Genomic DNA, 27379 nt, shown 5'->3' on the forward strand with positions numbered 1-27379 from the left:
TGCAATTTAAGAAACCATAGCTAAAGGAAATTTTGTTTTTACATTCACGTGTCTTCACAAGATTCACAAAAATCTTGAAATGATGGAAACTTCGCCTTTCTAAGTCATCAAGTTAATTTCTTTGCCTTTAAGCCAGAACCTTCTTCAACTATCTCAGGAAATGAGAATTTCTTCTATTTAAAAAATAATTCCAGAGAGGGAGATTCCACAAGTTTCCTGAACAAGACATTACAAATCTTATTGGATGAGTCAAGTCACCCAACGCCCAGCCCAGCTCTGTGCCTGACTTGAACAGGCTGGGACTTTCTTAGGTCTTGCCTTTGAAATGATGCAAGACTTGCAGTGGGAGACTATGCCAGAATAAAAGAGCAAATGGAGACTAATTGTGGTGAGTATTTTCTATAACTGTGGCAGTGAGGGTAGTTTGGGGGCAGGTAGAGGAAGTCTTTGCTAAAATAGATCTGCACTATATATGTAATAGACTGTTTCAAGCATCATTCATGTGCATTTAGCTTAAGTAAAGAACTGAGATAAAAAACACAGAAGAAATGATATGAAGAATATAGGCTGGCATGAAGAGGAGGGGGAAAAGAAAAGAGAAGAAACCAAGAGAACACTGAAGGACAGGTTGGAAAAAGAATTCTAAGAATGTTCAGCCAGGGTTGCATAGCGGCTGACCACTGGCTTCAGAGTAACAGCAGGATGGGTAGGCTGTGGGTAGGCTCCCTTACAGGTGGGCTGGGGTTCCCTAGAAAATGACTCTGACCAGGTAGACCCAGGTTCTGGTCATTTATTCGTGCAACCAACATTCACAGAGTGCCTGTTAGGTGTCAGAAACTCAGAAACTGTATTAGACATAGTATAGGCTAGGGCGGGTTCTGTGCTCATGTGTCTTTATTAAGAAGAAGAGAGGAGAAAGAGGAGGAGGAACCCTTTCTGTATGTTTACTATTTTACATCATGTAGGTCAGGTTCCTTGGGAAACAGAAGCAGATTCTTAGATCTGCCTGCAGAGTGTTCATTGAGGAGTGCTCTCAGAACAGCTGTGAGAGGGAGGGAAAGGGGCAGGGGGAGCAGGAAAGAGCAGCAGGAAAAGATGAAAGGCAGTGCCCTTGCATGGAATCAGCTGGGCCCCAAAGGAGCTGTGGAGCTGAGCTGGCGCTTCAGAGTCGTCCTGGAGCCTGGCCTTTCTACCCCAAATCAGCCAGTCATTGGATGCAGCAACCCCAGGGAGGGCCTTGAGCCTTGTCTAGGCAGCTCCCTTCTGCTAAGGGCATTTCTGGGACAGGACCTTAGCTGTGAATCATCAGCAGCCAACACTCCTCCCGGAAGTTGGGGAATGAGTACCTTGATGCTGGGGACATGGGGGGATCTGGGGGCCACACCAAGGCATCCACTCCATATGAGGATACTGAGGCTCAGGGATGTTAGGTAACTCACTCAAGATCACACAGCAACTGAACAGCAGAGCTAGCATTCACCCCCAGGCAGCCTGGCTCCAGAAGCTGGATCTTCAATCACTGACCTCTCTACGGTGTGTAAAGAACCTACCAGAATGTCACGGTTGCCCAGTTAAGTTACAGCTATTTTATTTTGGGTGTTGGTGGTGGCAATTTCCTGCCATCAGTTGTCATCCTTTCAGCTATCTGAGAGCTGAAAACAGTGGCCTTAAGCATTTTTGTGAATAGACAGTCAAGTGTATTCCTGAGCTTAGGAGTTGAGCTTAAAGTTCCACAGATGAATGTATTCGCCTGATGATGGAAATTAAAGGTTGGCCCCAAGTGGGTCCTGTAACATAAATGGATCCCTGTCTTCTCATTGTTCGTGAGCTGCTTTGGAGTTTGGACCAGTGGAAGGTCCTCAAGGATTTCTCTTCCCCCGGTCCTGCTTTGCGATCTCTGAGGACCTATGTGATGAAGTTGCTGTTGTCAGGGTGACAGCTTGAGGAGAAAGAGGTCAGAACTGCACGAGGCTTGGGCAACTTCATGATAAATGGTGGGAAAGGTCGTGTCTCTGTTGGTTAAGGGGGGAGGGGCCACCCAGAATCTCCCCTGGAGATCCCAGTTATGTGGCACAATGTTTCAGGAGGAATTTTATTTTTAAAAAGAGGAAAACCCAGTACACTGTATAAAGCCAACAGGTTAAATTGTAGCTAAAATTCCCCTCCATCCCCACCTCCTAAGTTCCTTGAGGTCAGGGGCAGTCCCTGGATGGAAATGGAGTGGATAGAGAGGAGGGGACCCAACATTTGTGGAAGTCCCAGGCACTGGAAGCCTGAGCTGACATGAGCACCCTGAGGATGTCCACAGCACTGCCATGTCTCCACACCCAGCTTCAGGGGCATCCCCATTCAGCATGACTCACTGCTCTCTGCTGGAGCCTGCCAACTCTACTCCCAGGATGGCCCCAGTGCCTGAAGGCTGTACCTGTACAGCTAAATTAGGTGGCTCCACGGTGGCCATCCTCTGGCTGGGAAGCTGGAGCATGCACCCTGCAGAGAGAGAGCCCGAGCAGTGAGGCGGGTGGGCAACTCTTGCCTGGATCTAGAACCCACCAACCAAGGTGCTGTGAGGTGACCCATGTTCCACTAAATCACCTTGCCTTCTGCATGGCCTCTACTCAAAGATGAGAAACTAGAAGCTCATCACCACCCTCCTATCTTTGCTCCTCATCATCCAGTGTGAACAGCATTCTGAGAGCTTCCTGCGTGTTGAGTCATGCATCCCTCATGGCCATTCTGTGATGAGGCAGTCCTTTTATTTCTATTTGGCAGATTTGGAAACGCAAAACACAAAGAAATACCTAGCCCAGGATCATAGACCCTGGAGGTGGTAGAGCTGAGGTGCCATCCCAGAAACTCATGACAGTAGAGCTCATGCTTATAACCATGCAGCTACACAGCCTCTCTCTCCCAACAGAGAATTAGCTGCCTCTTCCCTAGGGTGGGTATACTCCCTCATTAGGCAAAAACTCAGATCTCCCCTCTCTTTTCTTTACTCTCCTTGGGCACTGGGCAGGAATTGGTCACTGTCACCAACTCTCAGTGGCACCCCTCCCATGCCACCCCCTGCCACCAATCCTGTGTGTCTTCTCTTTGAATGCTATAGGATGCTTCAAGAAGAAAATGGGGATGCTCAGAATGTTGACCTGCACTAAGGTGGATTGTGCTCTTGAAATGAGGCATAACTGATATTCAGCCAAGTAAAAATTAAAGCTATTTAAAGGGAGGGGGATAAATTTCCTGGAGAGCAGGAAAGGGTACTGACTTCAACAAGCTTACATAAAATAAATTTAAGAGTATTACAGCCAGTTATGAGACTCTGTGCCTTTATAAATACAACTATTCACTAATAATTAATCATTAGTTAACACCAATTAATCATTAGGAAACACAACTATTAAATCAGCCCATGAGGCCTTAAGAGCGAGAAATGTTAAGGCCCAGGATCTCAGCTTGAGTAACATATTTGGAATCTATCTTTAAATTGATCCTCTGAAACACAGTCAACCCATCTTCACCAATTAGAAAACTTTGCATTAAGTCATACTTTCAAGATGGCACCTAACAGAGCCCGGAAGGGAAACAGCCACAGGTAAGCAAGGCCCTCTCTGCTCATTTCAAGAGACAAAAGATGTCAGAAGAGATAATACTGCTCAGGAAGGCAGAAAACGCTGAAGGTCAGTGCAGTCAACATACCAAGTCGCTTAATTTTTCTTCTGGGGGCACTCTGCACCAGCCACTGTAGCAAATACAATGTAGAATGTTAGGAGACAAAACTCCTGTTTTAGAGCCATTTACAGTTTGATTGTGCAAGCAGGCTCATGATGTTTATAACAAAACCAAACCAAAACCAGTGCTTTGGAAAGATGAATCTGGAATCTGAGAGGTTGACGGATGGATTGCTAATAAGAGGGCAATGAAGAGATAATCTCGTCACCCAGGTACAAATTAATAAGAGCCTATAATTAGAGGGATAGTAAGATTGGGGAAGAAGGGAATGAACCTAAGGAAAGGAAAAACATAGAATTTGGTGGCTGATTCATCAGGGAAGCGAAAAGGGGATTATTACTAGGAAAGAATAGTGTCTTTGACAAGATAAGTGTTTTTTTCCATTCTTGGAAATATGAGGGCTCTGGGGCATGGAACTGAGAATGAAGAAGTCAGGGAGCTGGTTCATGGTAGTAGGTGGAAAGTCTGTTCTCAGCCATGCTTACTGTGAGGTGGGACATCCATACTGGAATTTGGTTTAGATTCCACCATCAATCCTGGCTACAGACCCCCCTGTCTCTTAGTTGACTATTTTTTTAAAAGGCTTTATTTATTTATTTGACAGAGAGATAGCGGAAGAGGGAACACAAGCAGGGGGAGTGGAAAAGGGAGAAACAAGCTTCCCGCTGAGCAGGGAGCCTGATGTGGGGCTCGATCCCAGGACCCTGGGATCATGACCTGAGCCGAAGGCAGACGCTTAACAACTGAGCCACCCAAGGGCCCTTAGTTGACTATTTTTAATATAAAGCCAATAGATACTCAAAGCTGAGGTTTTCACTGTATTATCCTAGCTCCAAAAAAGCATTTCTTTGTGGTTTTTTATTTGTGTGTTTGTTTTATAAAATTCTATGATTGAAAGAAAGAGTCACCTTGATAATTTCAAGTACACAAGAGCTGCCAGGGCTCAAATCTTTCAAGCCCAAATCAAAAGCCAGCAAGTGGCCAGAGAGGAGGAAGGAGAACCTCCAGGCCCCTTGGATTTGAATCTGAATTTCCCCTCCTTAGCACTGTAGAGTGTCACTTTTCCTGACCATGCATAACCTCTGCTTAGGATTGTGATTCCCAAGGATTGGAATATTTTGCCTAGTTTCTGAAATCAGAGGTTTTTATGGCACCCTACATTTTAGTTAAAAAATCTCAAACATTAATTAGCATCCCCAAAGGCTGTACTATTTTTAGCTTTTAACTTTAATATTTTTACATACTCCCAAAACAGTTTTTAAAAACCTATTTTTTTCCCATTCATTCACACTTCATTCATCAGAATGTGGTCAGCTGGGCTACAGAGACAAGAAGGAATTGAGTCATAGGATTGGTTGGTAAATTGTTGAAAATGTGTATTTGCCATTTGGTTGAGTGATTCATCCTTTAAGATGGAGCCTGAGCCTATAAAAAATTGAAGTGGGATCTGAACATGGCAAAATGTGTTTGCTTTTCTTAGATAAATCTGTGAGTCTGTGCTGGAAAATGGCATCATTCCCCCATTGGAAATTGTGCTTCCCACGCAACATACGCCACTCTGCCTTCCCTCACAGATTTCCCCAAGCAAAGTTCAAAATCCCGCTTGTGTTTGTAGTCAATCCCATGGTGAAACCATTAATTTAGTCTTTCCATTTGAGCTCATCTGAGAAGAACTCCAAGATATGATTCTTTTCAAAAGAGTGTTTAACAATTAGCACAAAAGATAGGAACCGATAACTTCTGAACTGGGTTTCTCAGAGCAAACTATCAAGTCAAAAAGAAAGCCAAAACTCACAGACAATGAAGAAGGAAGAAAGAGAATGGAATTTTGTATTTAATAAAACTCAAAGGTCATATGTGTAAAAACACTGTTACTATAGACAAATAGCTTGCTTCCTGGTACGGTCATATGGACTTACCAGATTTAGCAATGTCAAATACTTCCACTGTCCGCCATTGAGAAAGATTTTGGATTTCTGCTGGTCTCTTCCTCCTTTTTGTGAGATGTAATAATTGAGAAAAATATACCAGCTCGACACAAGGAAGTGGTATATGCAGGTCCAAGTCCTCGTCATGGCTCTGACCGGGGAGTCGCGAATGACCCGGGTAGCTTTCCTCTGGTGTCCTTCTGCGGGTCACAGCCGGAGTCATAAAGCATGCCCGAGAGCTGTAAAACACACCCCTCTGGGATTTGGGAGTTCCAACAAGACTGAATTTTGCTTCTCTCATAGGCTCCCTCCCTGATAAACTTGGGAGACAGGATTATTGCTGGTTTTCAGATGCTTTCATTTAAATAATGATAAGTAATCCCCAGATTTGCATAAGTTTCAACGCTTAGGCTTTGAAAAGGAGCAGGGTGGGGGAGGCAAGATCTGCACTTTGCACTGTTTGGCTGGGGTGGGAGTTAAGGGACCTTATTGTGAAACACCAATGAACTCTAATCAATACTGTCAGGGCCATATCCTCTTCTTTCTTTTTTATCTGGGCGGAACAAGGAAGTTGGAATAATACTTCTTGAGAGATTAGGATCAGGTTGATAGACTAGACGGGAGAGATTATGGGCATGTTTATGGCACAGAGGGAGGTCAGTAGAAAGGGAAAGGATATTATAATCTTGCTCCTGAGGTCTCTAGGGCCCTATAAAATCTGTAACAAACTGCTCCTCCAGGGAGCAGCCCCAAGGCATTTTTTTTTTTTTTAGTTTTGTATCTATACCTTAGAGAACCAAAGGTTACCCAGGGTTGCCCCAGATCATTTACAAGGGTGTTTCTGTGCCCTGAGAAGAAAGACGCATAGCAAGAGATCTGTGGCCAAAGAAGCATAGGAAGAGGTGTGTAGTCATGGCCCACATACCTGAGTTTAGACATTGCTGGGAGAGAGTGGGGGTCTCTGCATTGCCTTAGAGAGGACGAGAATGTGCTTAGGCTGGGCAGACTTTACAGAACCGGGCCCTGCTCAAGCTCAGCAGAAGGTACCTGAGAGAGCACTAGAAGTGTGATACCTTGTGACATCACCAGCTTGTTTCCCTGGGCAACTAACTCAGAGGGTTCTGAGCAAATCCCCGAGGGAAAGGCTCCCAATGCTCTTATGTAAATCTGGAGCTGGTGCTGTTCAATGATTTAATCAGGGCTAACAAGTACTGGGAGAAAGAACTAGAGGCCACACATGGAGGGCAAAACAAAACCAAACTCACCTCCTAAGAGTCATCAAGAGAGAGGGTATATGGTGGCCAGGGGTGGGGAGAACAAACCTGAGCCAGCAGTAGAGGGTCTTCATTGAAAGTGTTCCCAAGGGAAAGGATGATCTGGCAAAGGTGACATAAAACTCTGTGCACAATTTCATGGCCTAGGTTAAAAGTGGAAATAGAGCAGCTCATGCTTTGACAGTGTTTATTATGTGACAGGCCTTGCTCCAAGTGCTTTATACATACTAGCTCATTTAACACTCTAAACACCAGTTTGAAGGAAGCACTGTTCTGAACCTCACTATGATGAACCTCGTTTTCAGATGGGGCTGCTAAAGGGAAGCTCAAAAAGTAGCAAGAGACGGAGGTGCAGTTTGCACTCTACCCAGTGTGCCTGACAACAAAGAAGCAATGTTTGCACTGCATACCCTCGGACTGCCTTGGCGATGTTTCTCCACCCCATGCTATACCTCTTTTATCCTCTCTCTTGCCCATGGGAAAATGCCCTCAGGAAAGGATCCGATCTGTTTTGAAACTTGGTGCACATATAACTTATTGTGCTATGTCCCCTGGGGTGTTTTCATGGTACATGCCATTATAGATTTAGGGGTTTTATCCCTTTATACAAAAATCTCAAGCCTAAGTCTGCAGATGGGTAAGGATTTGAGGCAAAAGCGAGAAAAGAGAGAAGACAAAGACCCGAATCTCTGGAACATGTACATCCAACCCGGAAGCTGGCCTTTTAACACTTGGATTTTTTTTTCCTGCATTAATCTCAATGCCCATAGATGAAGCCTTTCATAAGTATTTATACAGTTGCGGCACCTAGGGGGCTCAGTAGGTGAAGTGTCTGACTCTTGATTTTGGTTCAGGTCATGATCTCAGGCACATGAGATCTAGCCCCACATCAGGCTCTGTGCTGGGTGTGAAGCCTGCTTAAAATTCTTTCTCTCCCTTTCCCTCGGCCCCTCCCCCCTTCAAAAAAATAGAGAGAGAGATACAGTTATTTAAACTTATTTGTACGTTGTTCAGTGTTTGATATTGGAATCCAATTGTTAACATTTTAATCTGATAACATTAATCTATCTATGAGGATTTGTATATAGAAAATATGTAATTTTTTAATTCAATATATTTTCTTACAAAAATTTCCACAAAAATGTTGTCTAAAGGAAATGCTACCTTGTGGCCATGTTCACATCATAATTTGTATCTGTGGTTGAGTAACCAGATAAATGTCCATGAAGCACTTTGACCATCTGTTTCCTACTCTGAGACCAGGTGGAGCTTTGGGGAATAAAGACAGTGTCACCACTTAGGTGCATGCTATTATTAACTAATACATAATAAATCTGCTGTTAGCCAGCCTTTCTCCACTCTCCAAGTATCTGGAGGCTTCGTGTCATATCTAGGAGGAGAAGAGAATTGTTCCTAACTTAATAAAAAACTTGACAGAAATACACACTTTTTTCATGGGAAATACTAAAAATATAAACTAAACATATTTCACATTTTGAATGGAACAGATAACTTGACTATTAAAAGTAACTTTCTTTAAAACTCTCTAACTTCTGGAAGTTTAGAACACCAATCTTTAATTTCACAAATACTTATTGACTGAGCAACTGCTAATTGCCAGGTACTTACTAGGCTCTGCAGATTCCCTGGGGAATAAGAGAGATCCAATCCCTGCCCTGATGGAGTTTTTATTCTAGTAAGGGAGATGGACATTAAATAATAATACAATCAGGTGTTGATTTATAATTATGGTAGCTTCTGTGGAGGGTAACAGTGTGAGACTGGGAGTGGTCGGAGGTCAGGGAAGCTGGCCCTAGGAAGCCACCTGTGAGCAGAGCTGTCCTCTCAACACTCCCAACAAGCTCCGACTGTCCTTCCCAATCTTTTTTTGTGAGCTCCTCTTTCTCTGCCAGTTCCTTATGTGTTCATGTTTCCCAGGGAGCTGCTTCAGCCCTCTGTCCATCTCCCTACATACTCACCCAAGTGATGCTGCCCACTATCATGGTTTCTACCATGACTTTCCAGTCTATAACCACAAATTTTATATCTGTGTTCCCAGCCCTCCCCCCATCCCCACAAAACTTCAAACATGTCTTTGACTACTTGTTGCATATTTCCCTGAATGAGTCAGATGCACGTCACACTCAAGATGTCTAAAATGAACTCACTAGTTTGTCCTAAACCTGACCTTTTGTCTCTATCCTCTGTTTTGGGGGGGATGACCCCATTGTCCAACCTGGGAATCTTCTTTGTCTCTTCTGTCTCCCTCACTGCCCAAGTCCCGCCAACTTCATCTCCCAAATCAAACTCAAGTCAGCCCTCCTCTTTCCATTCTGTCTACAACTGCCCTAGTTCAAGTCTTCCCAATCTCTTCCCAGTTGGTACTGTCTTCTAACTTGTTTTCTGGATTCTAGTCTTATCCCCAACTCCATTCTTCCCTAGGTCAGGAAATGAGTCTACCCAAAAAGCCAATCTTAACATATTCCTCCCTGGCTTAAATCCCTTTACTGTACCAATATCACCTACAGGAGAGAATCCAAGTTTCATAACTTTTTATGAACTGTCCCATCTGGCTTTGGTACTCTCTCCAGCCTCATCTGTGGTTTCATATTTTATTTCCTCCAACCACACTTGGCTAGGTCATGTGCCAGTGCTTTGCTCCTACCACCTCCTCTCCCTGATGGCCTCCTTTCAACATGTCTTTGACTGGATGTCTCATAATCATCCTCCAAAACGCAGTTCAGTTCTCTAGGAACTCTTCCCTGAACATCTCCTCAACCAAGCCATATTAAATATCCCCCTCTAGTCTTCCTTAATACCCTGTGCATCTCTGCAAATTGCGTGAGGATTATTACCGTGTTAGTCCATTCAGGGTGCTATGACAAAAATACCAGACTGCGTAGCTTATAAATGACAAAAACCTATTTCTTACAGTTCTGGAGTCTGGGAAGTCCAAGATCAAGGTGCCAGCCGACTCAGTGTCTGATGAGAGCTTCCCGGTTCATTGATGGTCATTTCTTGCTATGTCTTCATCTGTGGGAAGGGATGAGGGATCCCATCTAAGGCAATAATTCCATTCATGAGGGCTCCACCCTTGTGGTTCAATCACCTCCTTATGATCCCACCTCCTAATATCATCACTTTAAGGGTTAAGATTTCAACATATATATTTTGGAGAAACAAAACATTTAGTCCATAGCAATTAGAAGTGAATCTCTTTTATGAAGTGTTATCTCTCTGGGTTCAGAGATGGTGTTTTTTTGGATTCTTAGAGCTTAGCATAGTGCTGGACACATAGTAAAAACTTAATAAATATTTGTCGAGTAGACAAATATGTATATATCAGGCATACTTGTCTACTGAACCTTACTATAAAGCCAGTTCACTCATGAAAAACATTATGTTCAAAGTGTTCAGCTGCTGATTTCTTGGGAGAAGCTTGAACACTAACATGAAGATACAGCCCAGGCCCTGCAGGAACTCACAGTCAAGTGGCAGAGACAGAAATCTAAACAAAAAAAAAATTATAGCATGATGTGATAAGTACTATAATAGAGGTATGCATAACCTACTAATGGAACCTAAATTATCTTGCACATTTTCTGTCATTCTAAATATACAGAAGATTGACTTCAAGATAAATGCATTGAGTGAATCATCAGAAACTCCAGATGCCACGTAGAAGAAGATAAGGATTAATGTGATCTCACTAAGCAAAGTAGCCATGGCCACAGCATGGACAACGGTTTTGTCTAATAGAGATTATAACCCATTCCTAGGCCAGTCACAAAATGAGGAGGTACAAAAAGCAGGGGCTCAACCTGGGCTTGAGTCTACTGTGTGACCTTGGGCTGGTCAGCCATCAACCTCATTGAGGCGTTAGTTACCTCGAGTGTGAATGGGACTTGGGGTACCTAGAGTGGTGATTGTCTTGCTTCCTAAAGCCAGGACATCTACTGAACTAAGGGAGTAATTGACCAAGGCTGGCCTCTGAAGGCACTAGAGGTAAGCCACAAGCCCATAGATACACACCAACTCCCACACATACCATGGAGCCAACTAGAACGCAAGGTGTTGAAAGATGCTCCATGGTGTTGGCTACAGGTAGCACAGTGGTGTGAAGGATATCAGGATGACAGAGCTCAGAATTCTTGAGGTTATGGTTGAGGTAGGTAGACTTCACCTTCTTGAGGTTATGTGGGATCGAGTCCTGCATCGGGCTCCCTGTTCAGTGGGGAATCTGCTTCTCCCTCTGTCCCTCCTCCCTGCTTGTTTTTTCTCTCTCTCTTAAAAATAAATAAATAAAATCTTTAAAGCTAGTATACCTCCACACACCTTATAGGCTCCCTTAACTTTGCCCACGCTTCAGTAGAGTCCCATCATTAAATTCCCCTCCGAGTGGGCTACCTTTTCCTGCTGGAACCCTAACTGGTATAGCCAACCAGACAGTGAGTTCCTCCAGGGGAGTCTGATAACACCTCTGGGAACTCAGAACTATTCATGGTTCTAGGTAAATTCCGGATGCTGGTAAAAATCTGTTTGCAAGGATCAATTCTGGTATTGTGGTATTCTTCATATTGACCTAGGGGGTCTCTAGCCCTTGGGTTTCCTGATTATTACCACCCTAGTCACCCAGAGCTGTTTGTATTTCCCTAAAACCCCTGCTGCCTCTGACTCAGTATCACCTCACTGACTTCTAAAGGACCTCTCTCCGGTAAGAGGTAAGTGATTCTCGAAATAATTAAACATGTGTGTGATGTCCGGTTGGAGCCAAGGTGCAGGGAAAATAGGCTCTTTTTTTCAGTGGATTTTGCATCCCTAGGAGCCTTTGTCCATTTGCTGTACATGCATCTATGAGTTAGAATGAAGCATTTCACCTGTTGGGTTATTTATGCCACACCTCAGAACATTTGCTTTTCTCAGAGGTCACTGTGACTACCCTGCTTTTTAAAAACTAGAACAAACTGAGGGTTCTAGAGGGGAAGGGGGTGGGGGGATGGGTTAGCCTGGTGTTGGGTATTAAAGAGGGCACGTACTGAATGGAGCACTGGGTGTTATACGCAAACAATGAATCATGGAACACTACATCAAAAACTAATGATGTATGGTGATTAACATAACATAATAAAATTAAAAAAAAAAAAAAACTAGAACATTTATTGAAGGCCCCTTCTGAAGTCTCTTTGGTGAGAACATGTGTGGGTTTCTAGCCACAAAACCAAGCCAACTCTGAAAGACAGAGGAATCTATCCTCTTTGTTAGTCTACGAGAACTTTCCTGGCCCATCACTTTGCCTATCGCACTAGGAAACCTCATTTAAACCTGCCTTACCCTTTGCTCTGGGGGTTGGTTTTCATAGTGGAGAATGCAGCATTCTGTGCTGCTCTTCTCATATTCACTCAGAGGAGCAAAGTTCTCCTTTGGCAGTTTTTTGAAGATCCATTTTCAGTCAAGAGGCCAAAGATCTCTTCCTGTTTACCAGCACGAAATTGACACATTGTTGTAAAAGTTGAGAGCAGGAAAGAACCATTTGAGGTCAGTTAATTCAACCTCTTCATCTTTCAGAGGAGAAAATTAAAACTCAGAGAGGTTAAGGGACTTACTCCAAATCACGGAGCTATTAATGGGGGAGCAGAGACCAGAATACAAAGCTCTTAATCAGGCCAGGGAACTCTCACTGTTTCTTGAATTGTTTTGTTTTATACCCAAGTTCTAGAATTTTCAGGTGAGTTTTTCCTGCTTGAATTAGTTTGTGTCACTTGATTATGTGAAGTCTGATGAAGTTATTAAAGTAAAACTGTCTTACTAGAAATGCCCTTTTCAGTCTCCATGTCAGATTTCACGTTTTTTGCAAATATCATGTTAATCAGACATGCTTAAGTTTTTCATAAGAGAACTCAGATATTTCCAACAGATTTTTACATCCTGAATTAATTGGCACAATTGAGAAACATATTCAGTGCTAACCAATCGGCACATTCTAGTTTCAATCTTTTGAAATTCTCATGTGAATTTCTGCTCCCCTGGGAAATTCACCATAAGAAGATCAGCAGTTAACCTCTGTTATCTTGTTTTGGCAGTCTGAATAGAAATATGTATGAGTCATGTATAGTCAGATACATAAACTTCATTTTGATTTGCTGATTTTCTATCTAATAATTATATCATTTGCTGGAAGGGGGTATTGACATCTCCAACAATAATTATGGATTTGTGTATTTCTCTTTTCAGCTCGATCAGGTTTTGCTGTATGCATTTGAGACACTTGTTTGGTACATACATCCTTAGGATTGCTATGCGTTCCTGGTGATTACTCCTTTTATCCTTATGTAATGTCTTTCTTTGCTTCTAGTAAGTTTCTTTGCTCAGATAAAGTCTACCTCACCTGATATTAATATTACCATTCCTTCTTTTTTAAATTGATGCTTACATTGTACATATTTTTTAATCTTTTTACTGCCGATCTACCTATTTTGTTGAAATTAAAGTGAATTTCTAGTAAATAGCATAGATGGGTTGTGGTGGGTTGTTTTTTTTTTAATTCACTGTGCCAATCTCTGTCTTGTTTTGTTTTGTTTTGTTTTTTCAGTCTCTGCCCTTTAATTGGTATATTTACACCATTTACATTTAAGGTAGTTGTCTACCATGTAATTATTTGTTATTCCTTGTCTCCTTTATTTCCTGTACCTCTGTTCTTCCTTTCTTGCCTTCCAGTGTATTAATTGAATACTTTTAAGTATTCTATCTTGACTAAATTATAGTGGTTTTGAGTGTATCTGTTTGTATAGTTTTCTTAGTGATTGCTCTGGGCATGGCAATATACATATATGACCTACGAGAGCCTATTGGCATTAACCTTTTACCATTTCAAATGAAGTGTGGACTCCTTGCTTCCACTTTAGTCCCTTTATTTTTCCCACCTCTAAATATCATAGTCTTGAGCACCAGATGGTGTTGTAATTTTTGTTTTATTCATTAAATATGATTTACAAAGCTTGTGAGAAGAGTTAGTCTATTGTATGTACCATAATTTTGCCCTTTACATTGGTCTTTCATCCTTTCCAATGCTTCAAGTTTCCTTCTTTTATCATCTTCCTTCAGTATGAATTACAGATGACCCTTGAACAATGCTGAGGTTAGGAATGCCAATCCCCATACAGTCTGCATGTAGCATTTGATGCTCCAAAAGCTTAACTACTAATAACCTACTATTGACTGGAAACCTTACCAACAACATAACTGTCAACTAACAAGTATTATGTATATGTATTATATATGGTGTTCTTACAATAAAGCAAGCTAGAGAAAAAAGTGTTTTTAAGAAAATCATAAGGAGAAAATGCATTTATAGTACTAGTTATATATTTATTGAAAAATCTGTGTATAGGTAGGCTGGGCTAGCCAAGGGGCAGCAGCAGTGGTGGGCCTGCCCACAATGGTGATGTTCCTGCGCTTGCTGGCCTCAGCTCTGCAGCATCAGCTGTTTGGGGGCCCACAGGTGGCAACAGAAGTCTGGAGGTACAGTACAGTTGCCCCATCTACCTAGAAGTATACCACCAGCCTGTAGACATTGGCAGCTGTGGCTACTAGTGAGTGCCTGAGGTTCCAGGAGGCCACAGACCCAGGGCAGCACATAAGGAGGGATCCATGGCCAGCCCAGTAGGGGCCTGAAGCTCCCAGCTGCCCCTGAGCAGCTTCCAGAGACTAGGGCATGAAGGATCAAGAGCTCAGACTCCCTATACAATGTGGTCCTTGCCCTCTAGGCTGTTCGTTTGTTCAGCCTAGCCTCCTGCCAGTCCCAAGCACTGGACCCAACCACCCTGTTGGCACACAGGGAAACTTGCAGATCTGCCTGGTCCTAGGACCCCCAGGGGCTGCTGACAGCCTTGGTAGGCCTCCATGAGTACTCAGGGAGCAGCAGGTGGGGTCTCTGCACCAGTCACCTTTTGATTTGATCCAGTGGAGACTCAGGTGCGCAGTGGTAAATAAACATTTGTGGCCTTGCTGTCAACTCTTAAAAAAAATATCCACATTTAAGTTGATCTAGGAAGTTCAAACTGGTGTTTTTCAAGGGTCAACTGTATTTCCTTTAGCCATTTTTTAAAAGACAAGTCTGCTAGCAACAAGATTCTTAAGTTTTCCTTTTGAGAATGTCTCATTCCCCTTTCATTCTTGAAGACTTTTGTAAGATACAGAATTTACTGTTGACAGTTTTTGTCTTTCAGCACTTGAAAAATGTGCAACTTTCCTCTGGCCTTCATGGTTTCAGATGAGAAATCTGTTTTTATTTGAATTTGTGTTCCCTTATGGTTGATGTGTTTTTTCTCTCTGGTTGCTTTGATGACCTTGTCTCTACCTTTTAGAAGTGTAATTATGATGTGTTGTGGCATGGATGTCTTTGGGCTTATCATCTTTGGAGATTGTTCAACTTTGTAAATATCTTTCACAAACTTGAGAAATTTTCAGCCATTATTTTTTTTTTGAATTCTCTTTTATTCCAACTCTTTTTCCACTCTCCTTCTGGGACTCCAATGACATGAATTTGGTGATTTTGTTATTGTCCCACAGTTCCCTGAGGCTCTGTTTATATATTTTTTCCTATTTTCTGTTTTTCATATTGAATAAATTCTCTTAATTAGTCTTGAAGTTCATCGATTTTATCCTCTGTTATCTCCACTCTATTATCAAGCCCAACCAGTGAGGTGTGTTGTTTTGTTTTGCTTTTTAATTTCTATTATTGTATCTTTCAGCTCTATAATTTCAACTTGGTTCTTTTTAATAATTTCTATTTCTTTGTCAATATTTTCTATTTTTCATTTGTTTCAGGAGAATTTGTAATTGTTCATTAAAGCATTTTTACAATGACTCCTTAGGATCTTTGTCAGATAATTCCAATATCTGTTTCATCTCTGTGTTGGTGTTGGTTGATTACCTTTTTTCATTCAAGTTGTGCTTTTCCTGGTACTTGGTGTGGCCAGTAATTTTCATTGTATCTTAGACATTTTGATTACTATCTTAAGAGTCTCTAAATCTTATTTAAGTCTTATTTTAGCAATCAGTCACCCTGTTTAAGTTTAGCACTCAGATCTGGCTTAACTTTTGTAGGCTATGGTTCCAGTGATTACTTAATTTCTTGAGATTTTGTAATGCCTCTTTGATGTGCTTTGTTTATCTGGTGCCACTGGAGCTCCCAGTAGGACAACCAAAAATATCTCCAGACATTTCCAAAAGTCGCCTGGGAGAATATCACCCCGAGTTGAGGAGCATTGCTCGAAAGAAGCCAGAAGAATTCAATGTCCCCAGTGTGGGACAAGCCATGATCCTGTGGGGAGGGGAGAATACATTCTCCCCCAAAGCCTCATGGGAGGACTTTGGGATCCCAGACTGTGGTTGTGTGTCCTAACTCCTCTGGCCTGGGACAAGGAAAAGGCTTGATTTGCCTCCTACTACATCTGCTCAAACTTGTACTCAGGGAGGATACTGACAATGCCTCCTATAATGAAACAGGATTTGATTTCTTGTATAACCCAGCTCAAAGGCTAATCTAGCCCAAACAAACAAGTGGTCTTTATTATGAAATTACAGCTATGAAGTTTCAAGGTGAAATCCTCTTAGCATTACATATATATGTATGCATATTCGTATTTTCTGCTTTAAGACATGCTGCCAAAGATCGTTATCAGATACATCCTTTTTGCTTGTTAGTTGGTTTTCTCCTTATTTCTACATTGCTGAGATGACATCACATGACCTTTTGAAAGTTTTGCTTTTCTGCCTGGAAACATAGGGCAGTGTTTCATAAAAGTGAGGAAAAGGTTACTATGCTTTAAAAAATCCCCTTAACTTAAAAAAAAGAAAGAAAAGAAAGAAAGAAAGAAAGAAAGAAAGAAAGAAAGAAAGAAAGAAAGAAAGAAAGAAAGAAAGAAAAAAGAAAAAAGAAAAAAGAAAAAGCTGCCAGATTGTTTATTGCAGAGTTGACTCATTTGGCCAAAAGGAGTTGTTTTGGCTAATCATTTACTCAGCTGCCCTCTGAATAGAAATGCCATCCTCAAACTGTATGAAAATTAAATGAAACCTCACAGAATACTTGTTTACCAAATGGCTGAAGTTTAAGGTCAAATCTGTTGGCTTCCTTGGCATTTTCTGCATGCCAAGCAAGTCTGAATTATTACATATTAATTATTCAGCTCGAATTGCTTCACATTATCTGGTTGGTGGAGGTCTATGATCATTAAGCAATTGCCACCATCCTCCTCCAGAACATTCGTGGCATTTGGGGCTACTAAAAGTAAATCCAGTATGTCTTGGAGTCCAAAATAAATCACACGCCAATACAGAATAAAATTAACCTCTCTCTCTTACCTTCAACAAAGGTAGATTTCTTTGAAACATGGCCTGCTCAGGATAAGAATGTTTTATAGACTGTGAGCTCCTGGAGATAGAAGTACAGCTGGGTTCTCACCTGACTGGAGGAAATGTCTCCTTCTGGACCTCAACTCTGGCACCAACCCTTTGTATCCTTGTCTTGAAAGAGGTAAGAGCTTTTGTCCACAATATTCTGCCTATTCCCCTTCTTTGTCCACCTTCCACAAGTCAGAGGGACTCTTGTTAAAAGGATTTGGAAAAGTCCTAATAGGGAATAAATGAAGCACAGCCACCTGTCTTCAAGGCTGTCCTCAAACCATGAGGCCTCCTTGCCAATGAATTTACTTGAAGTGCTGGGAAACTGACTTTTTTCCCCTGTTTTTGGAAACAATGATTACTTCACTGAAGGCCTGATGACATCCTCCCCCACCATAGTAGTAACATGAAAAGAGTTTTTACATAGTTTTTTGGCTCTTACTTGGCATCAGTATGAGCATCTCTGGTTCTATCAATCTGGTTGTAACTTTGAAGGTGAAGACTGGCTTAGGAGCTCAGAGAGAATGTACTGGGTCTAGAAGCCCTGGGATCAAGGGCCAAGTAGAAAAATCCAGCCCTCAGTCCTGACACTGCTGTGGTTCTGTTGTCTGCCATCAGTGATATCATTGTGGGGATGTTATGAGAAAGAGGGTGACAGAGGAAATGTCTGCAAGTTGTTGGATGATTTCGATGGCTCTCAAATTACTGTTATTTTGGTGAGGCTGCCAGCCTGCAGCTCAATGTTGGCTTCTAAAGAAGTGTGACCTCCAAAGCGAAGTGAGGCATATTTTCACACAGTGGTCAAGAGTGTGAGTTCCCAGGTCCGTGTGCCCTATTTCAAATTCTGGTTTCACTTCTTCCCACCTGTGTGCCTGTGAGCAAGTTAATGAAACTTTCTTGTCTCAGTTTCTTCAACTATAAAGTGGGGATAATAATAGTGCACAATTCATAGTGTTGCCATGCAGGGTGAATGAAACAGCACATGTGAAGTGCTAAGGATAGAGCCTATAAGGTAGTAAGTACTCAATAAGCATTAGGTCTTATCATAGAAAGTACTTGGAAAATATCTGTCCTCACAGTCACCACCTGATCAGAATGGCCATCTGGACCAGAAGTACCTCACCACCAGGAAGTATGTCTGCAGTAGCAAATTTTGCTATGTATCTTTGGTGAATGGCATGGTGGAGGTGCCTAATCTATCAACAGGTTCTCCATTGCAAGCAGCCTAACTTCTTTCCAAAAAACATTGATGGGAACAACTTTCAAATGTATTTCAGAATTGTCATAAGGGCAACATTAGCTTTTAAACTGAAGAAAAGTTATTACCCTTGACCTGGGGATTTCCATTCAGACTGTAATGACCCATAATTTCCCAATGCCCCTGCTAAGTTTGTTAGGAACTGAAAAGGGCAACTGAAATTGACCTAAAGTCCAATGTTGGTGAATTATCACTATCTTTCTCTTTGAGAGAGAAACAGAGAGAGAGAGAGCATGTGCTGGGGGTGGGGGAGGCAGGTTCATGTGGGCAAGGAAGGGTAGGAGGAAAAGCAAACACTCAGTGTTGAGCTGGTGTCTTTGTTTTAATCAAGGGGAGTGCTAAGTGATCATCAGAAATGTCTTCTAGTGCTCCCTTCTGCAGCACATATACTAAAACTGGAATGATACAGAGAAGATTAGCATGGCCCCTGCATTAGAAATGTCTTCTGGTAGCAGAGAGAAATATGGAAACAATTCAAGTATGCCTGACCGTTTACGAAATTTTGAAGCTTGAGAAAACTGATTTTGAATGCATAGCCCAAATACTATCTAGATAGAAGTATTTCCTTCTAAAGAAATGAGATAGTAGGAGTAACTGTTGGTTAATGATGAAGGTAAACGTGCATGATCCTAATGGACCATACAGAGGCCTGGGGGGAGTCCTAAGAGTTCTCTGTGTCTGTGAGGTAGAGAAATGGCCCTCAGCACCTCAGAGTTCACAGGCAGGGAAGAAAAGAGAAGACACTGCTTGGCCTTCTAGTTTCTCTGTCCTTCCACCTCATTCCCAGCTCAGCAGGGTGACACTGGGAAGCTGAGTTATGGATCATTGCCCAGCCCCACAGAAAAGGGAGTCCTGTATCCATGCCCAGAGTTCCTGAGATGGTGCTCTGTGAGCCCCCTCAGTGAGCTCCCCTTGAACAGACCACAAAAGAATGTTCCAGCCTCTCATCCTGGATGGGTGCTATGGACTCAGTGTCAAAATTCACATATTGAAACCCCTGCCCCCAAGGTGATGGTATCTGGGGATGGGAGCCTTTGAAAAGTAATTAGGTCATGAGGATAGAGCCCTCATGATGGGATTGGAGCTCTTATAAGAAGAGACTGGAGAGAGTTTGTTTCCTGTCTCTGCTCTCTGCTGTGAAGAGACAATGAGAGGGTCATCTTTTGCAAACCAGGAAATGAGCTCTCACCAGACACCAGATCTGCTGACACCTTGAACTTGGACTTCCAGCTCCAGAACTGTGAGATATAGATGTCTGTTGACTCTTGGCCACCTTTTATTCAGTCTGAACTGCTAAGGCAATGGTTATATCCATTCCATCTTCCTTCCATTTCTTTAGGTGGGAAGAGCTTGCTGACAGTGTGGGATAAGCAGATGGTGGGTCCATTTGGCCTGGTGTGGATTGAGCCTGGGTGGAGGTTAGAGCTAAGAGCTCCTTCAACTGCCTAAGAAAAGGAGAAAGATAAGGAAGGGAATGGAATTTATCCTTTGAAGAGCTAAAACTATAATTGCTAGACACTGGCCATTTAAAATTATTGTAATGTATGGTTTTCATTAATTTTTTAAGACAAATATATCATCCATATCAATAATAGTAAATGCTAATGTTTATTAAGCACATCAAAGGCCCAAGCATGTGCAAAGCACTTCCCACATCTTATATCATTTTTTCTTTCCCAGACTTCTAAAGCAAGTATTATTGTGCCATTTTATAATTCAAGAAGCCCCATCTAAGTATATGGGTGGTTAAATAATTTGTCTAAGGACACAATAACGAATAAAGAACTGGGACTTAAAGTCATTGCTGTCTGAATCAGAAACCCACTATCATCTGGGGGCTCCGTATACTTTCTTTGCAACTATTCCATAAATGTAAAATAATTCCAAAATAAAAAGGTTACTTGAAAAAAATAAAAGCCATTATCTAAATTGCTCTACTATTCTATCCTCCCAAATAACTTATGAAAGTTTTGCTTTGTTTGTATACTAAATTTCCCGGAAATTTTGAAAAATAGTGTGTTATATTTTCACCTGGGGATCCTTCCAGCATCTATATTCCCAAAGTATTATTTTGTATTTCTTCATGGAAAGCACTGAGAAAAGCACTTGCCCCTTGAACAGTTCCCAATAAATGTTCATCATCATCATCATCATCATCACTGACTTCACAAATAATCATTTGTTACATTATACTTTAAGAATCAGTGAACATACTAAACTCCCCCACTAGACTGTGAATGACTCAAGAGTAAGAGACCATAGCACGTGTTTACTAACATGTTATAAAACAAATAAATCCCTGTGCTCACAATTAGATCTTTCAGCAATGAATCATCAAATCGACAGGTAGTTTGTTTCGGTTTCTAACTTGCCTTTGCCCTGGAGGAAGAGGGTTGTTGCCAAAGGGGTGTCTTCTCCACGACTCTTGGCCACCTTTGTAAGAGGAGAAGCCCCATTGTTCCATCCATCTGTTGCTTGGGGTAGGGATGTGATTGACATAAAGCCACACATTCCGAAGGTAATTTTCCTGCAGCATGTCCTCCCTCAGCTCTAACTCAGTTAAATCCAGCTGTCCTGTCTGCTGCGTTGTGCATCAAGGGAAAATCTACACATGGGAACAAAATTAAGGTGACCTCATGCCCTTTGGACACAATTTAAAAGGGGTCAAATCGTCTTTTTCTAGCTGTCAGGTTCAATGTTTCTTATGCCATGTCCTCATTTTCCACTGAATGCCAACACTGTTTATAAGTTTGTGGGATCTAGGAAGAGTGAGGGCACAGCTCCAGAAGCCTGATGCATCGGGAAATGTGAACTCTGGAAACAAAAGTGTGCACTGTGCTTTTGCTGAACCAGCATACTGTGTGTGTTCACTGAGATGGCAGGCCCATCGCGTATTTGCTCGACCAACTGGTGATGACTAGGGTACTGTTTTAAAAGATGTTAGTTCTAGGTAATTGCAGGAAATATCCTCTAGCTCAGCACTATTCAACAGAACCTTCTGCAGTGACAGAGATTTATGTATCTGTGTTGTCTAATAAGGTGGGGTGGGACTAGAGGGACACTGCAGTCTTGGGTAAAACCATCTCAGCTTTATTATAGGGTGACCACTGCTCAGAAGCATGACGTTTGTCAGAGGAGGTTGTGGGGTTGTGGGCAGGGGTGTAGATGTGTATAAACATAACCCCAAGTTTTTATATATGAAGCGAAATTCTCGGAATGGGTTTTCCTTTTCTCTGTCTTGTCTTGAATATGTCTATTTTCAATAAACTAAGCAATCCTTTAGAAATTACACCTTTTCAGTCTTATACCTCCAAAGAGTTATTTTTGAATCCCTGCCTCATTAACAACTGTGCCATTTTCCCTCCTGAAGAAAAACAATTGTTTAAATTGGATGTCTTGGTTCATGGTTAACAATGAGACTTAGATCAGGTGTGAATTTTGGTCCCAAGGTAAAATTGTTACTAGGACATTAAAACACACACACACACACACACACACACACACACACAAGCATCATATGACCTCCAACTCTACATTTTGCTATTTGCCACAGGTGAGTTATATAATTGGGAGGGTGAAAGAAGATGGATAATTTTATTTATTTTATTCTTTTTTTTTTTTTTTTTTTTGAGAGAGAGTGTAAGTGTAAGCAGGGAGGAAAGAAAGAGAGAGAACCTTAAGCAGACTCCATGCTCAGTGCAGAACCAATGCTGGGCTCCACAGGCTTGATCTCACAACCCTGAGAGTCCGACGCTTAACCGACTGAGTCACCCAGGCACTCCGACTTCCTAGAAACTTCTTAAGCTCCAGCAAATAAACCCTAAATAGATGAGCCTGCTCCTCAAATCCTAAACCCGTCCAAAACTGTCTGTATCCCAGCATGAACACAGGGCACTATTCTGAAAGTAGGAGCTTAGATCTATTCATTGATTAAAAGAATGATAGATTTTGTCAAAATAGAAATAAAACATTATTTCAAATACAGGTTCTTCATGAAGTCTTGTTGCAATTTTAAACCTTCACCATTTTCTTTGTTTTGATGCATGACCTTGAAAAATCAGTAAGCATAATTAGTCAGAAAATCAATTTCTTTCTTTGTTGCTTATAGAAATTAATTTGGCAAGCTACAGTTTTAAAAAAAGCATGTTTGTACTAACCATATTTTGTATATCTAACCCATTGTGTTCAACTGCTTGTGTTCCCTCTCTCGCTGTGTCTCTAGAGAGAGGGAAAACGAGTGGTGGGGAGGGGCAGAGGGAGAGGGAGAAGCAGGCTCCCCGCTGAAAAGAGAGCCCGATGCGGGGCTCCATCCCAGGACCCTGGGATCATGACCTGAGCCAAAAGCAGATGCTTAATCGACTGAGCCACCCAGGGGCCCTGTTATTTTTGCATTTCATAGAGGACATATCCTCAAGCATAAATCTCCTATTTCTTGCTCATTGAAATCTTGTCAGTCCCAAGAGAATATTCCGGACATCATTCTGCATCAAATCCATGGGTTTTCTGACCCAGGATCCCTGAGATTTGCTAGTTCGGGTCAATAGGAAGATCTAAACAGCAAGGCCACACCATGTTCTAGAGGGTTTACATCAGCATCTCACGGTGCTGCCTTCCTTCTAGGGATACCATGCCTCCCCACCAAATCTCGGCTCCCCTCTCCTGTACGCCTTCAGGATGGTTTTCCGTTTCCCAAAAGCATAGCAACTAATCTCATCTCTGCTAAACAGAGAGTCTAAAGATAGCTGTTGCACTTGACCAAATGGCACAACAATGATTTCCCTGTCAGGTTGCAGGGTGTGGGGGAGAGGGGTGAGGTTGCGGGGTGGGGGGGAGAGGGGTGAGGTTGCAGGAGGTAGAGGGGTGAGGGTTGCGGTGGGGGGAGAGAGGGGTGAGGTTTGCGAGGGGGGAGAGAGGGGTGAGGTTGCGGGGCTGGAGAGAGGGGTGAGGTTGCGGGGGTGGAGAGGGGTGAGGTTGCGGGGGTGGAGAGGGGTGAGGTTGCGGGGGGGGGAGAGGGGTGAGGTTGCGGGGGGGAGAGGGGTGAGGGTTGCGGCGGGGGGAGAGAGGGGTGAGGTTTGCGGGGGGGAGGGGGGAGAGGGGTGAGGTTGCGGGGGGGGGAGAGGGGTGAGGTTTGCAGGGGGGGAGAGGGGTGAGGTTGCGGGGGGCGGAGAGGGGTGAGGTTGCGGGGGGCGGAGAGGGGTGAGGTTGCGGGGGGCGGAGAGGGGTGAGGTTGCGGGGGGCGGAGAGGGGTGAGGTTGCGGGGGGCGGGGGGGAAATGCCTTTTCCTTCTATCCTATCACTCCCAGATGGAAATCTTTGCCACAGAAAACTAGACACCACACCGTATAAATCTCTGGGACACTGGGAAGCAAGGCAGGCCAGGCTCTAACAGACTGCTCTTCGTTATATTCTTTCTCGGGACATAGGAAGAACTTTTCCTGACGGTAAAGAAGACAGTAAATGAGACGTGAACTCCAGGGCTCTGAAAGGAGCCAAGATGGCGGGAAAGGGGCACCTTCTCGACTTTAGGGCATGAGTGTTCCCGTGGCCGGAGCCTGGAGGCCCTGCCGATCACCTGGATAGGTGGGTCGGGCAAGCCCAGCGTGGGTGTACGCAGCAAAGCAGCGAGTGATAGGACAAACCTGGCCTTACCCTAGTCTGTATCTCCTTAGAGCTTGTGGTCTGGGGAGCCCAAAAAGCGGTCACCCTGCAGCTGAGTCTGTGACCCTATGTGTACCCTACCAGGGCCCTTCTGGCAGCAAGGGCGCCATATTGATGGGCGTGACCTGTGAGTGATTTCGGTGGTTTAAAGTTTAGAAAAGTTTTGGTTAGATTAGAGAAGGGGAGTGGTACCTGGACAAGTCGTCAGGGGAGGGCTTGAAGGTGAGGAAGGCCTTTTCCCATTTTGGAGGACACATCCTGCTGACACCTGCCTGCCCCACAGCTCTGTCTGCAGGTCCTTTGGGCCCAAACGCTCATGGTCAGTGACTAAGGGCGCCGGGATGCACCATTCACCCTATAGGAGTTTGATAATAAATACTCAGGTGAGTAACTTTTGAGAACAGAAGGGAACAAGATGTCCTGTATAATGTGTAAGTTGGGGAAAAGCCCCAAGTGGAGGATAAAACGGTGTTCCACTTTTGGATCTCAATTTCTCTGGAGTGCAGGGAATTTTCCCCTTACCCCTTTCCTCACCTCTGACCAAAGGAGTAAATAACATTAAACCTCTTCATGTGATTTCACACCAGAACTGTGATTGAGCGGATACCTGGTGACAACTTACTGGCACGCAGAGTACATGTTCAGAAACCCAAGACGCATGCAGTTCTAAGAAGCTCCACAAACCCACGTCCCCGCGCAGCCATGGCAAGGCCCCTCACCCTCTCTGCAGGTCTGCGTCTTCACAGAGTCATGAGCCTCTGATGCTGACTTTAATGTGGGGCAACTCACCCAGGGATGCTGGAGTCTCCCAAGAAGGGAAATGCAGAGGTGGAGGCCAAACCTACCTTCCCTGCACGGGGGATTTCCAGGCCCAGAGCAGCGCTTCCCAGTGTTAAGTGGGAACGGGCAGCCTCAGGACCACCTCACGGGGCCACACAGCTACCTCTCCCTCCAAGCCAGTTGTCAGACTGGGAAGGCAGTCACCTGCAAGCCACTTGACTTCAGATTTGGCCTCAGACGCGTGTGTTTTGGGCACAACGGCTCTCTTCCTGAATACCGCCATCGTGACGAGGAATGATGAAGTGCTAAGGACTCCCTTGAGGGTTGGTGGTAACTCATTTTGCAGATTGAAAAATGAAAGAGTAAGATAGGTGTCTCTGGTTTGAGAGTCTCTGAAGCTGTTTGGCTGCGAGAATGCTATCAAAGCTGAGCCGGCTGCATACCTGACTGATGAACGGTGACAGTCTTGGTTGCCAGGAAGTAGTGTGGGTGTGGTCCCTAGCAAAAGCTACTTTTTTCTTTTTACTTCTTCTTCTTTTTTCTTTTTTGGTGAGTGGGAGTTCAGAGGCACTTCCCTCCAGAGCTGGCATCGCCCACCTGGAGTGGAGTGTGCAGGAATAGCGTGAGGGATGGAGCACCTGTGAGTGTGTTGCATGGGGGTACAAATATGTCACAACAGGTTTCTATCAATGAAGCTAAGAACTGGTTTCCTTTTAAACAATAGCTTAATTGAGGGGCGCCTGGGTGGCTCAGTCGGTTAAGGGTCTGCCTTCGGCTCAGGTCATGATCTCGGGGTCCTGGGACGGAGCCCCATGTAGGGCTCCCTGCTCAGCGGGAAGTCTGCCCGTCCCCACGTTCCCCCCTCCCCCCACTCCTGCTTGCTCTTTCTCGCAAATAAATAAATAAAATAGCTTAATTGAGGTATAATCGATATACAACAAACTGCCCGTATTTAATGTATACAATTGTATACATTATACAATATATTGTATACAATATGTATACAATATAATGTATACAACTTTGAACACACAAGCATTTGTGACACGATTACTGCAATCAAGGTAGTAGACTTATCCAATGCCCCGCTAAGTTTTCTTGTGTCCCGTAGGCTTTTTTTGATGGTTGTTTTTGGTTTTTTTGTGGTAGAAACACTTATGGAATCTACCGTCTAAGTGTGCAGTAGGGTATTGTTAACTATGGGCACTGCACGATACAGCAGATTTCTAGAACTTACTCACTTAGCAAACTGAAACTTTATACCCACTGCACAACAGCTCCCCATTTAGAACGGACTTTTCTTCAGACTTCTATATTACAAGAAGTTATAAGAACTTTGGGATTTTCTTCCATGAAGCAGCATGACTTAACAGTGGTTTTCAAACATTTTTTTAAAGCCCTGGAAGCCTTTTTTTTTTTTTTTTTAAGTCTTATACCTGAGCCCCAAATTATAAAAAAGATCAAAGCAGAGTTGCTCTGTTAGGAGTGGGTGCTGGCCCCGGGGACCCAAACCTGCTACTGATCCTCCTTCCTTTAGCCAGGAAGGCCCCAGAGGCACCCACATAGAGGCCCCAGAGTGTCCCAGAACAAAATGTAACGAACATGTGGGTAAGTAGGAAGAGGTCTGGCAGACCTGGGTTTGGATCCTGTCTCTGCTGCTTGTGAGTCATGGAGACCTTCATTCATTTGTGAACATATCTGCACCTTGCTTTCCTCATCTGTGAAATGGGATTAATAACCCTCATGTTGCAGACTGGCTACAAGGATGGAGGCAGATGCAGTTAAGGCATCCAGCACCACATTTGGCACATGGAATCTTTATACAATTTATTGTGGCTGTAATTATTTCAGGGAGACTTTGGGATGAAGGTTACCTACTCGAGGCTGAGAAAGAAAAAATGACGGCAAGGAGACTTCCCCTAGGTCAGAACTGTTAAGGCTGTTGCTGTCCTATTTGGTACTCCTTTCTCCAAAACACCCACATGCTTTGTGTGGTATCTTCTCTTTAAAAACAGGACAGTCAAGAGGGCAAATAGACAACCCACAGAATGGGAGAAAGTACTTGCAAATCGCATATTGGCAAGTGTCTAATATTCAGACTATTTCAAGAACTCTTACAACTCGGGGCGCCTGGGTGGCTCAGTCATTAAGCGTCTGCCTTCGGCTCAGGTCATGAACCCAGGGTCCTGGGATCGAGCCCCGCATCAAACTCCTTGCTCAGCGGGAAGCCTGCTTCTCCCTCTCCCACTCCCCCTGCTTGTGTTCCCTCTCTCGCTGTGTCTCTCTCTGTCAAATAAATAAGTAAAATCTTTTTTTTTTTAAAAAAAAGAACTCTTACAACTCAACAACAC

The 27379-nt window shown here is 43.3% G+C and overlaps 1 protein-coding gene and 1 pseudogene across 4 annotated transcripts in view; one reads left to right on the top strand and one right to left on the bottom strand.

The window, feature by feature from the left end:
- Positions 1 to 6070, bottom strand: part of ADTRP (androgen dependent TFPI regulating protein) — a 64184-nt gene extending 58114 nt beyond the window's left edge. For 3 of the 4 annotated variants that reach the window (XM_036100871.2, XM_078055700.1, XM_036100870.2), the window contains exon 1: positions 5649 to 6070. In XM_036100871.2, the coding sequence (XP_035956764.1) occupies positions 5649 to 5804 (156 nt within the window). In that variant the 5' untranslated portion in view covers positions 5805 to 6070. The remainder of the gene's footprint in view (positions 1 to 5648) is intronic. The other variant, XM_036100872.2, reaches the window with a different exon arrangement.
- Positions 6071 to 18955: 12885 nt separating this feature from the next.
- On the top strand, positions 18956 to 19064 carry LOC118541260 (U6 spliceosomal RNA; annotated as a pseudogene).
- Positions 19065 to 27379: the final 8315 nt, after the last annotated feature.

This window comes from Halichoerus grypus, chromosome 9, assembly GCF_964656455.1.
Source record: "Halichoerus grypus chromosome 9, mHalGry1.hap1.1, whole genome shotgun sequence".
Taxonomy (NCBI): domain Eukaryota; kingdom Metazoa; phylum Chordata; class Mammalia; order Carnivora; family Phocidae; genus Halichoerus; species Halichoerus grypus.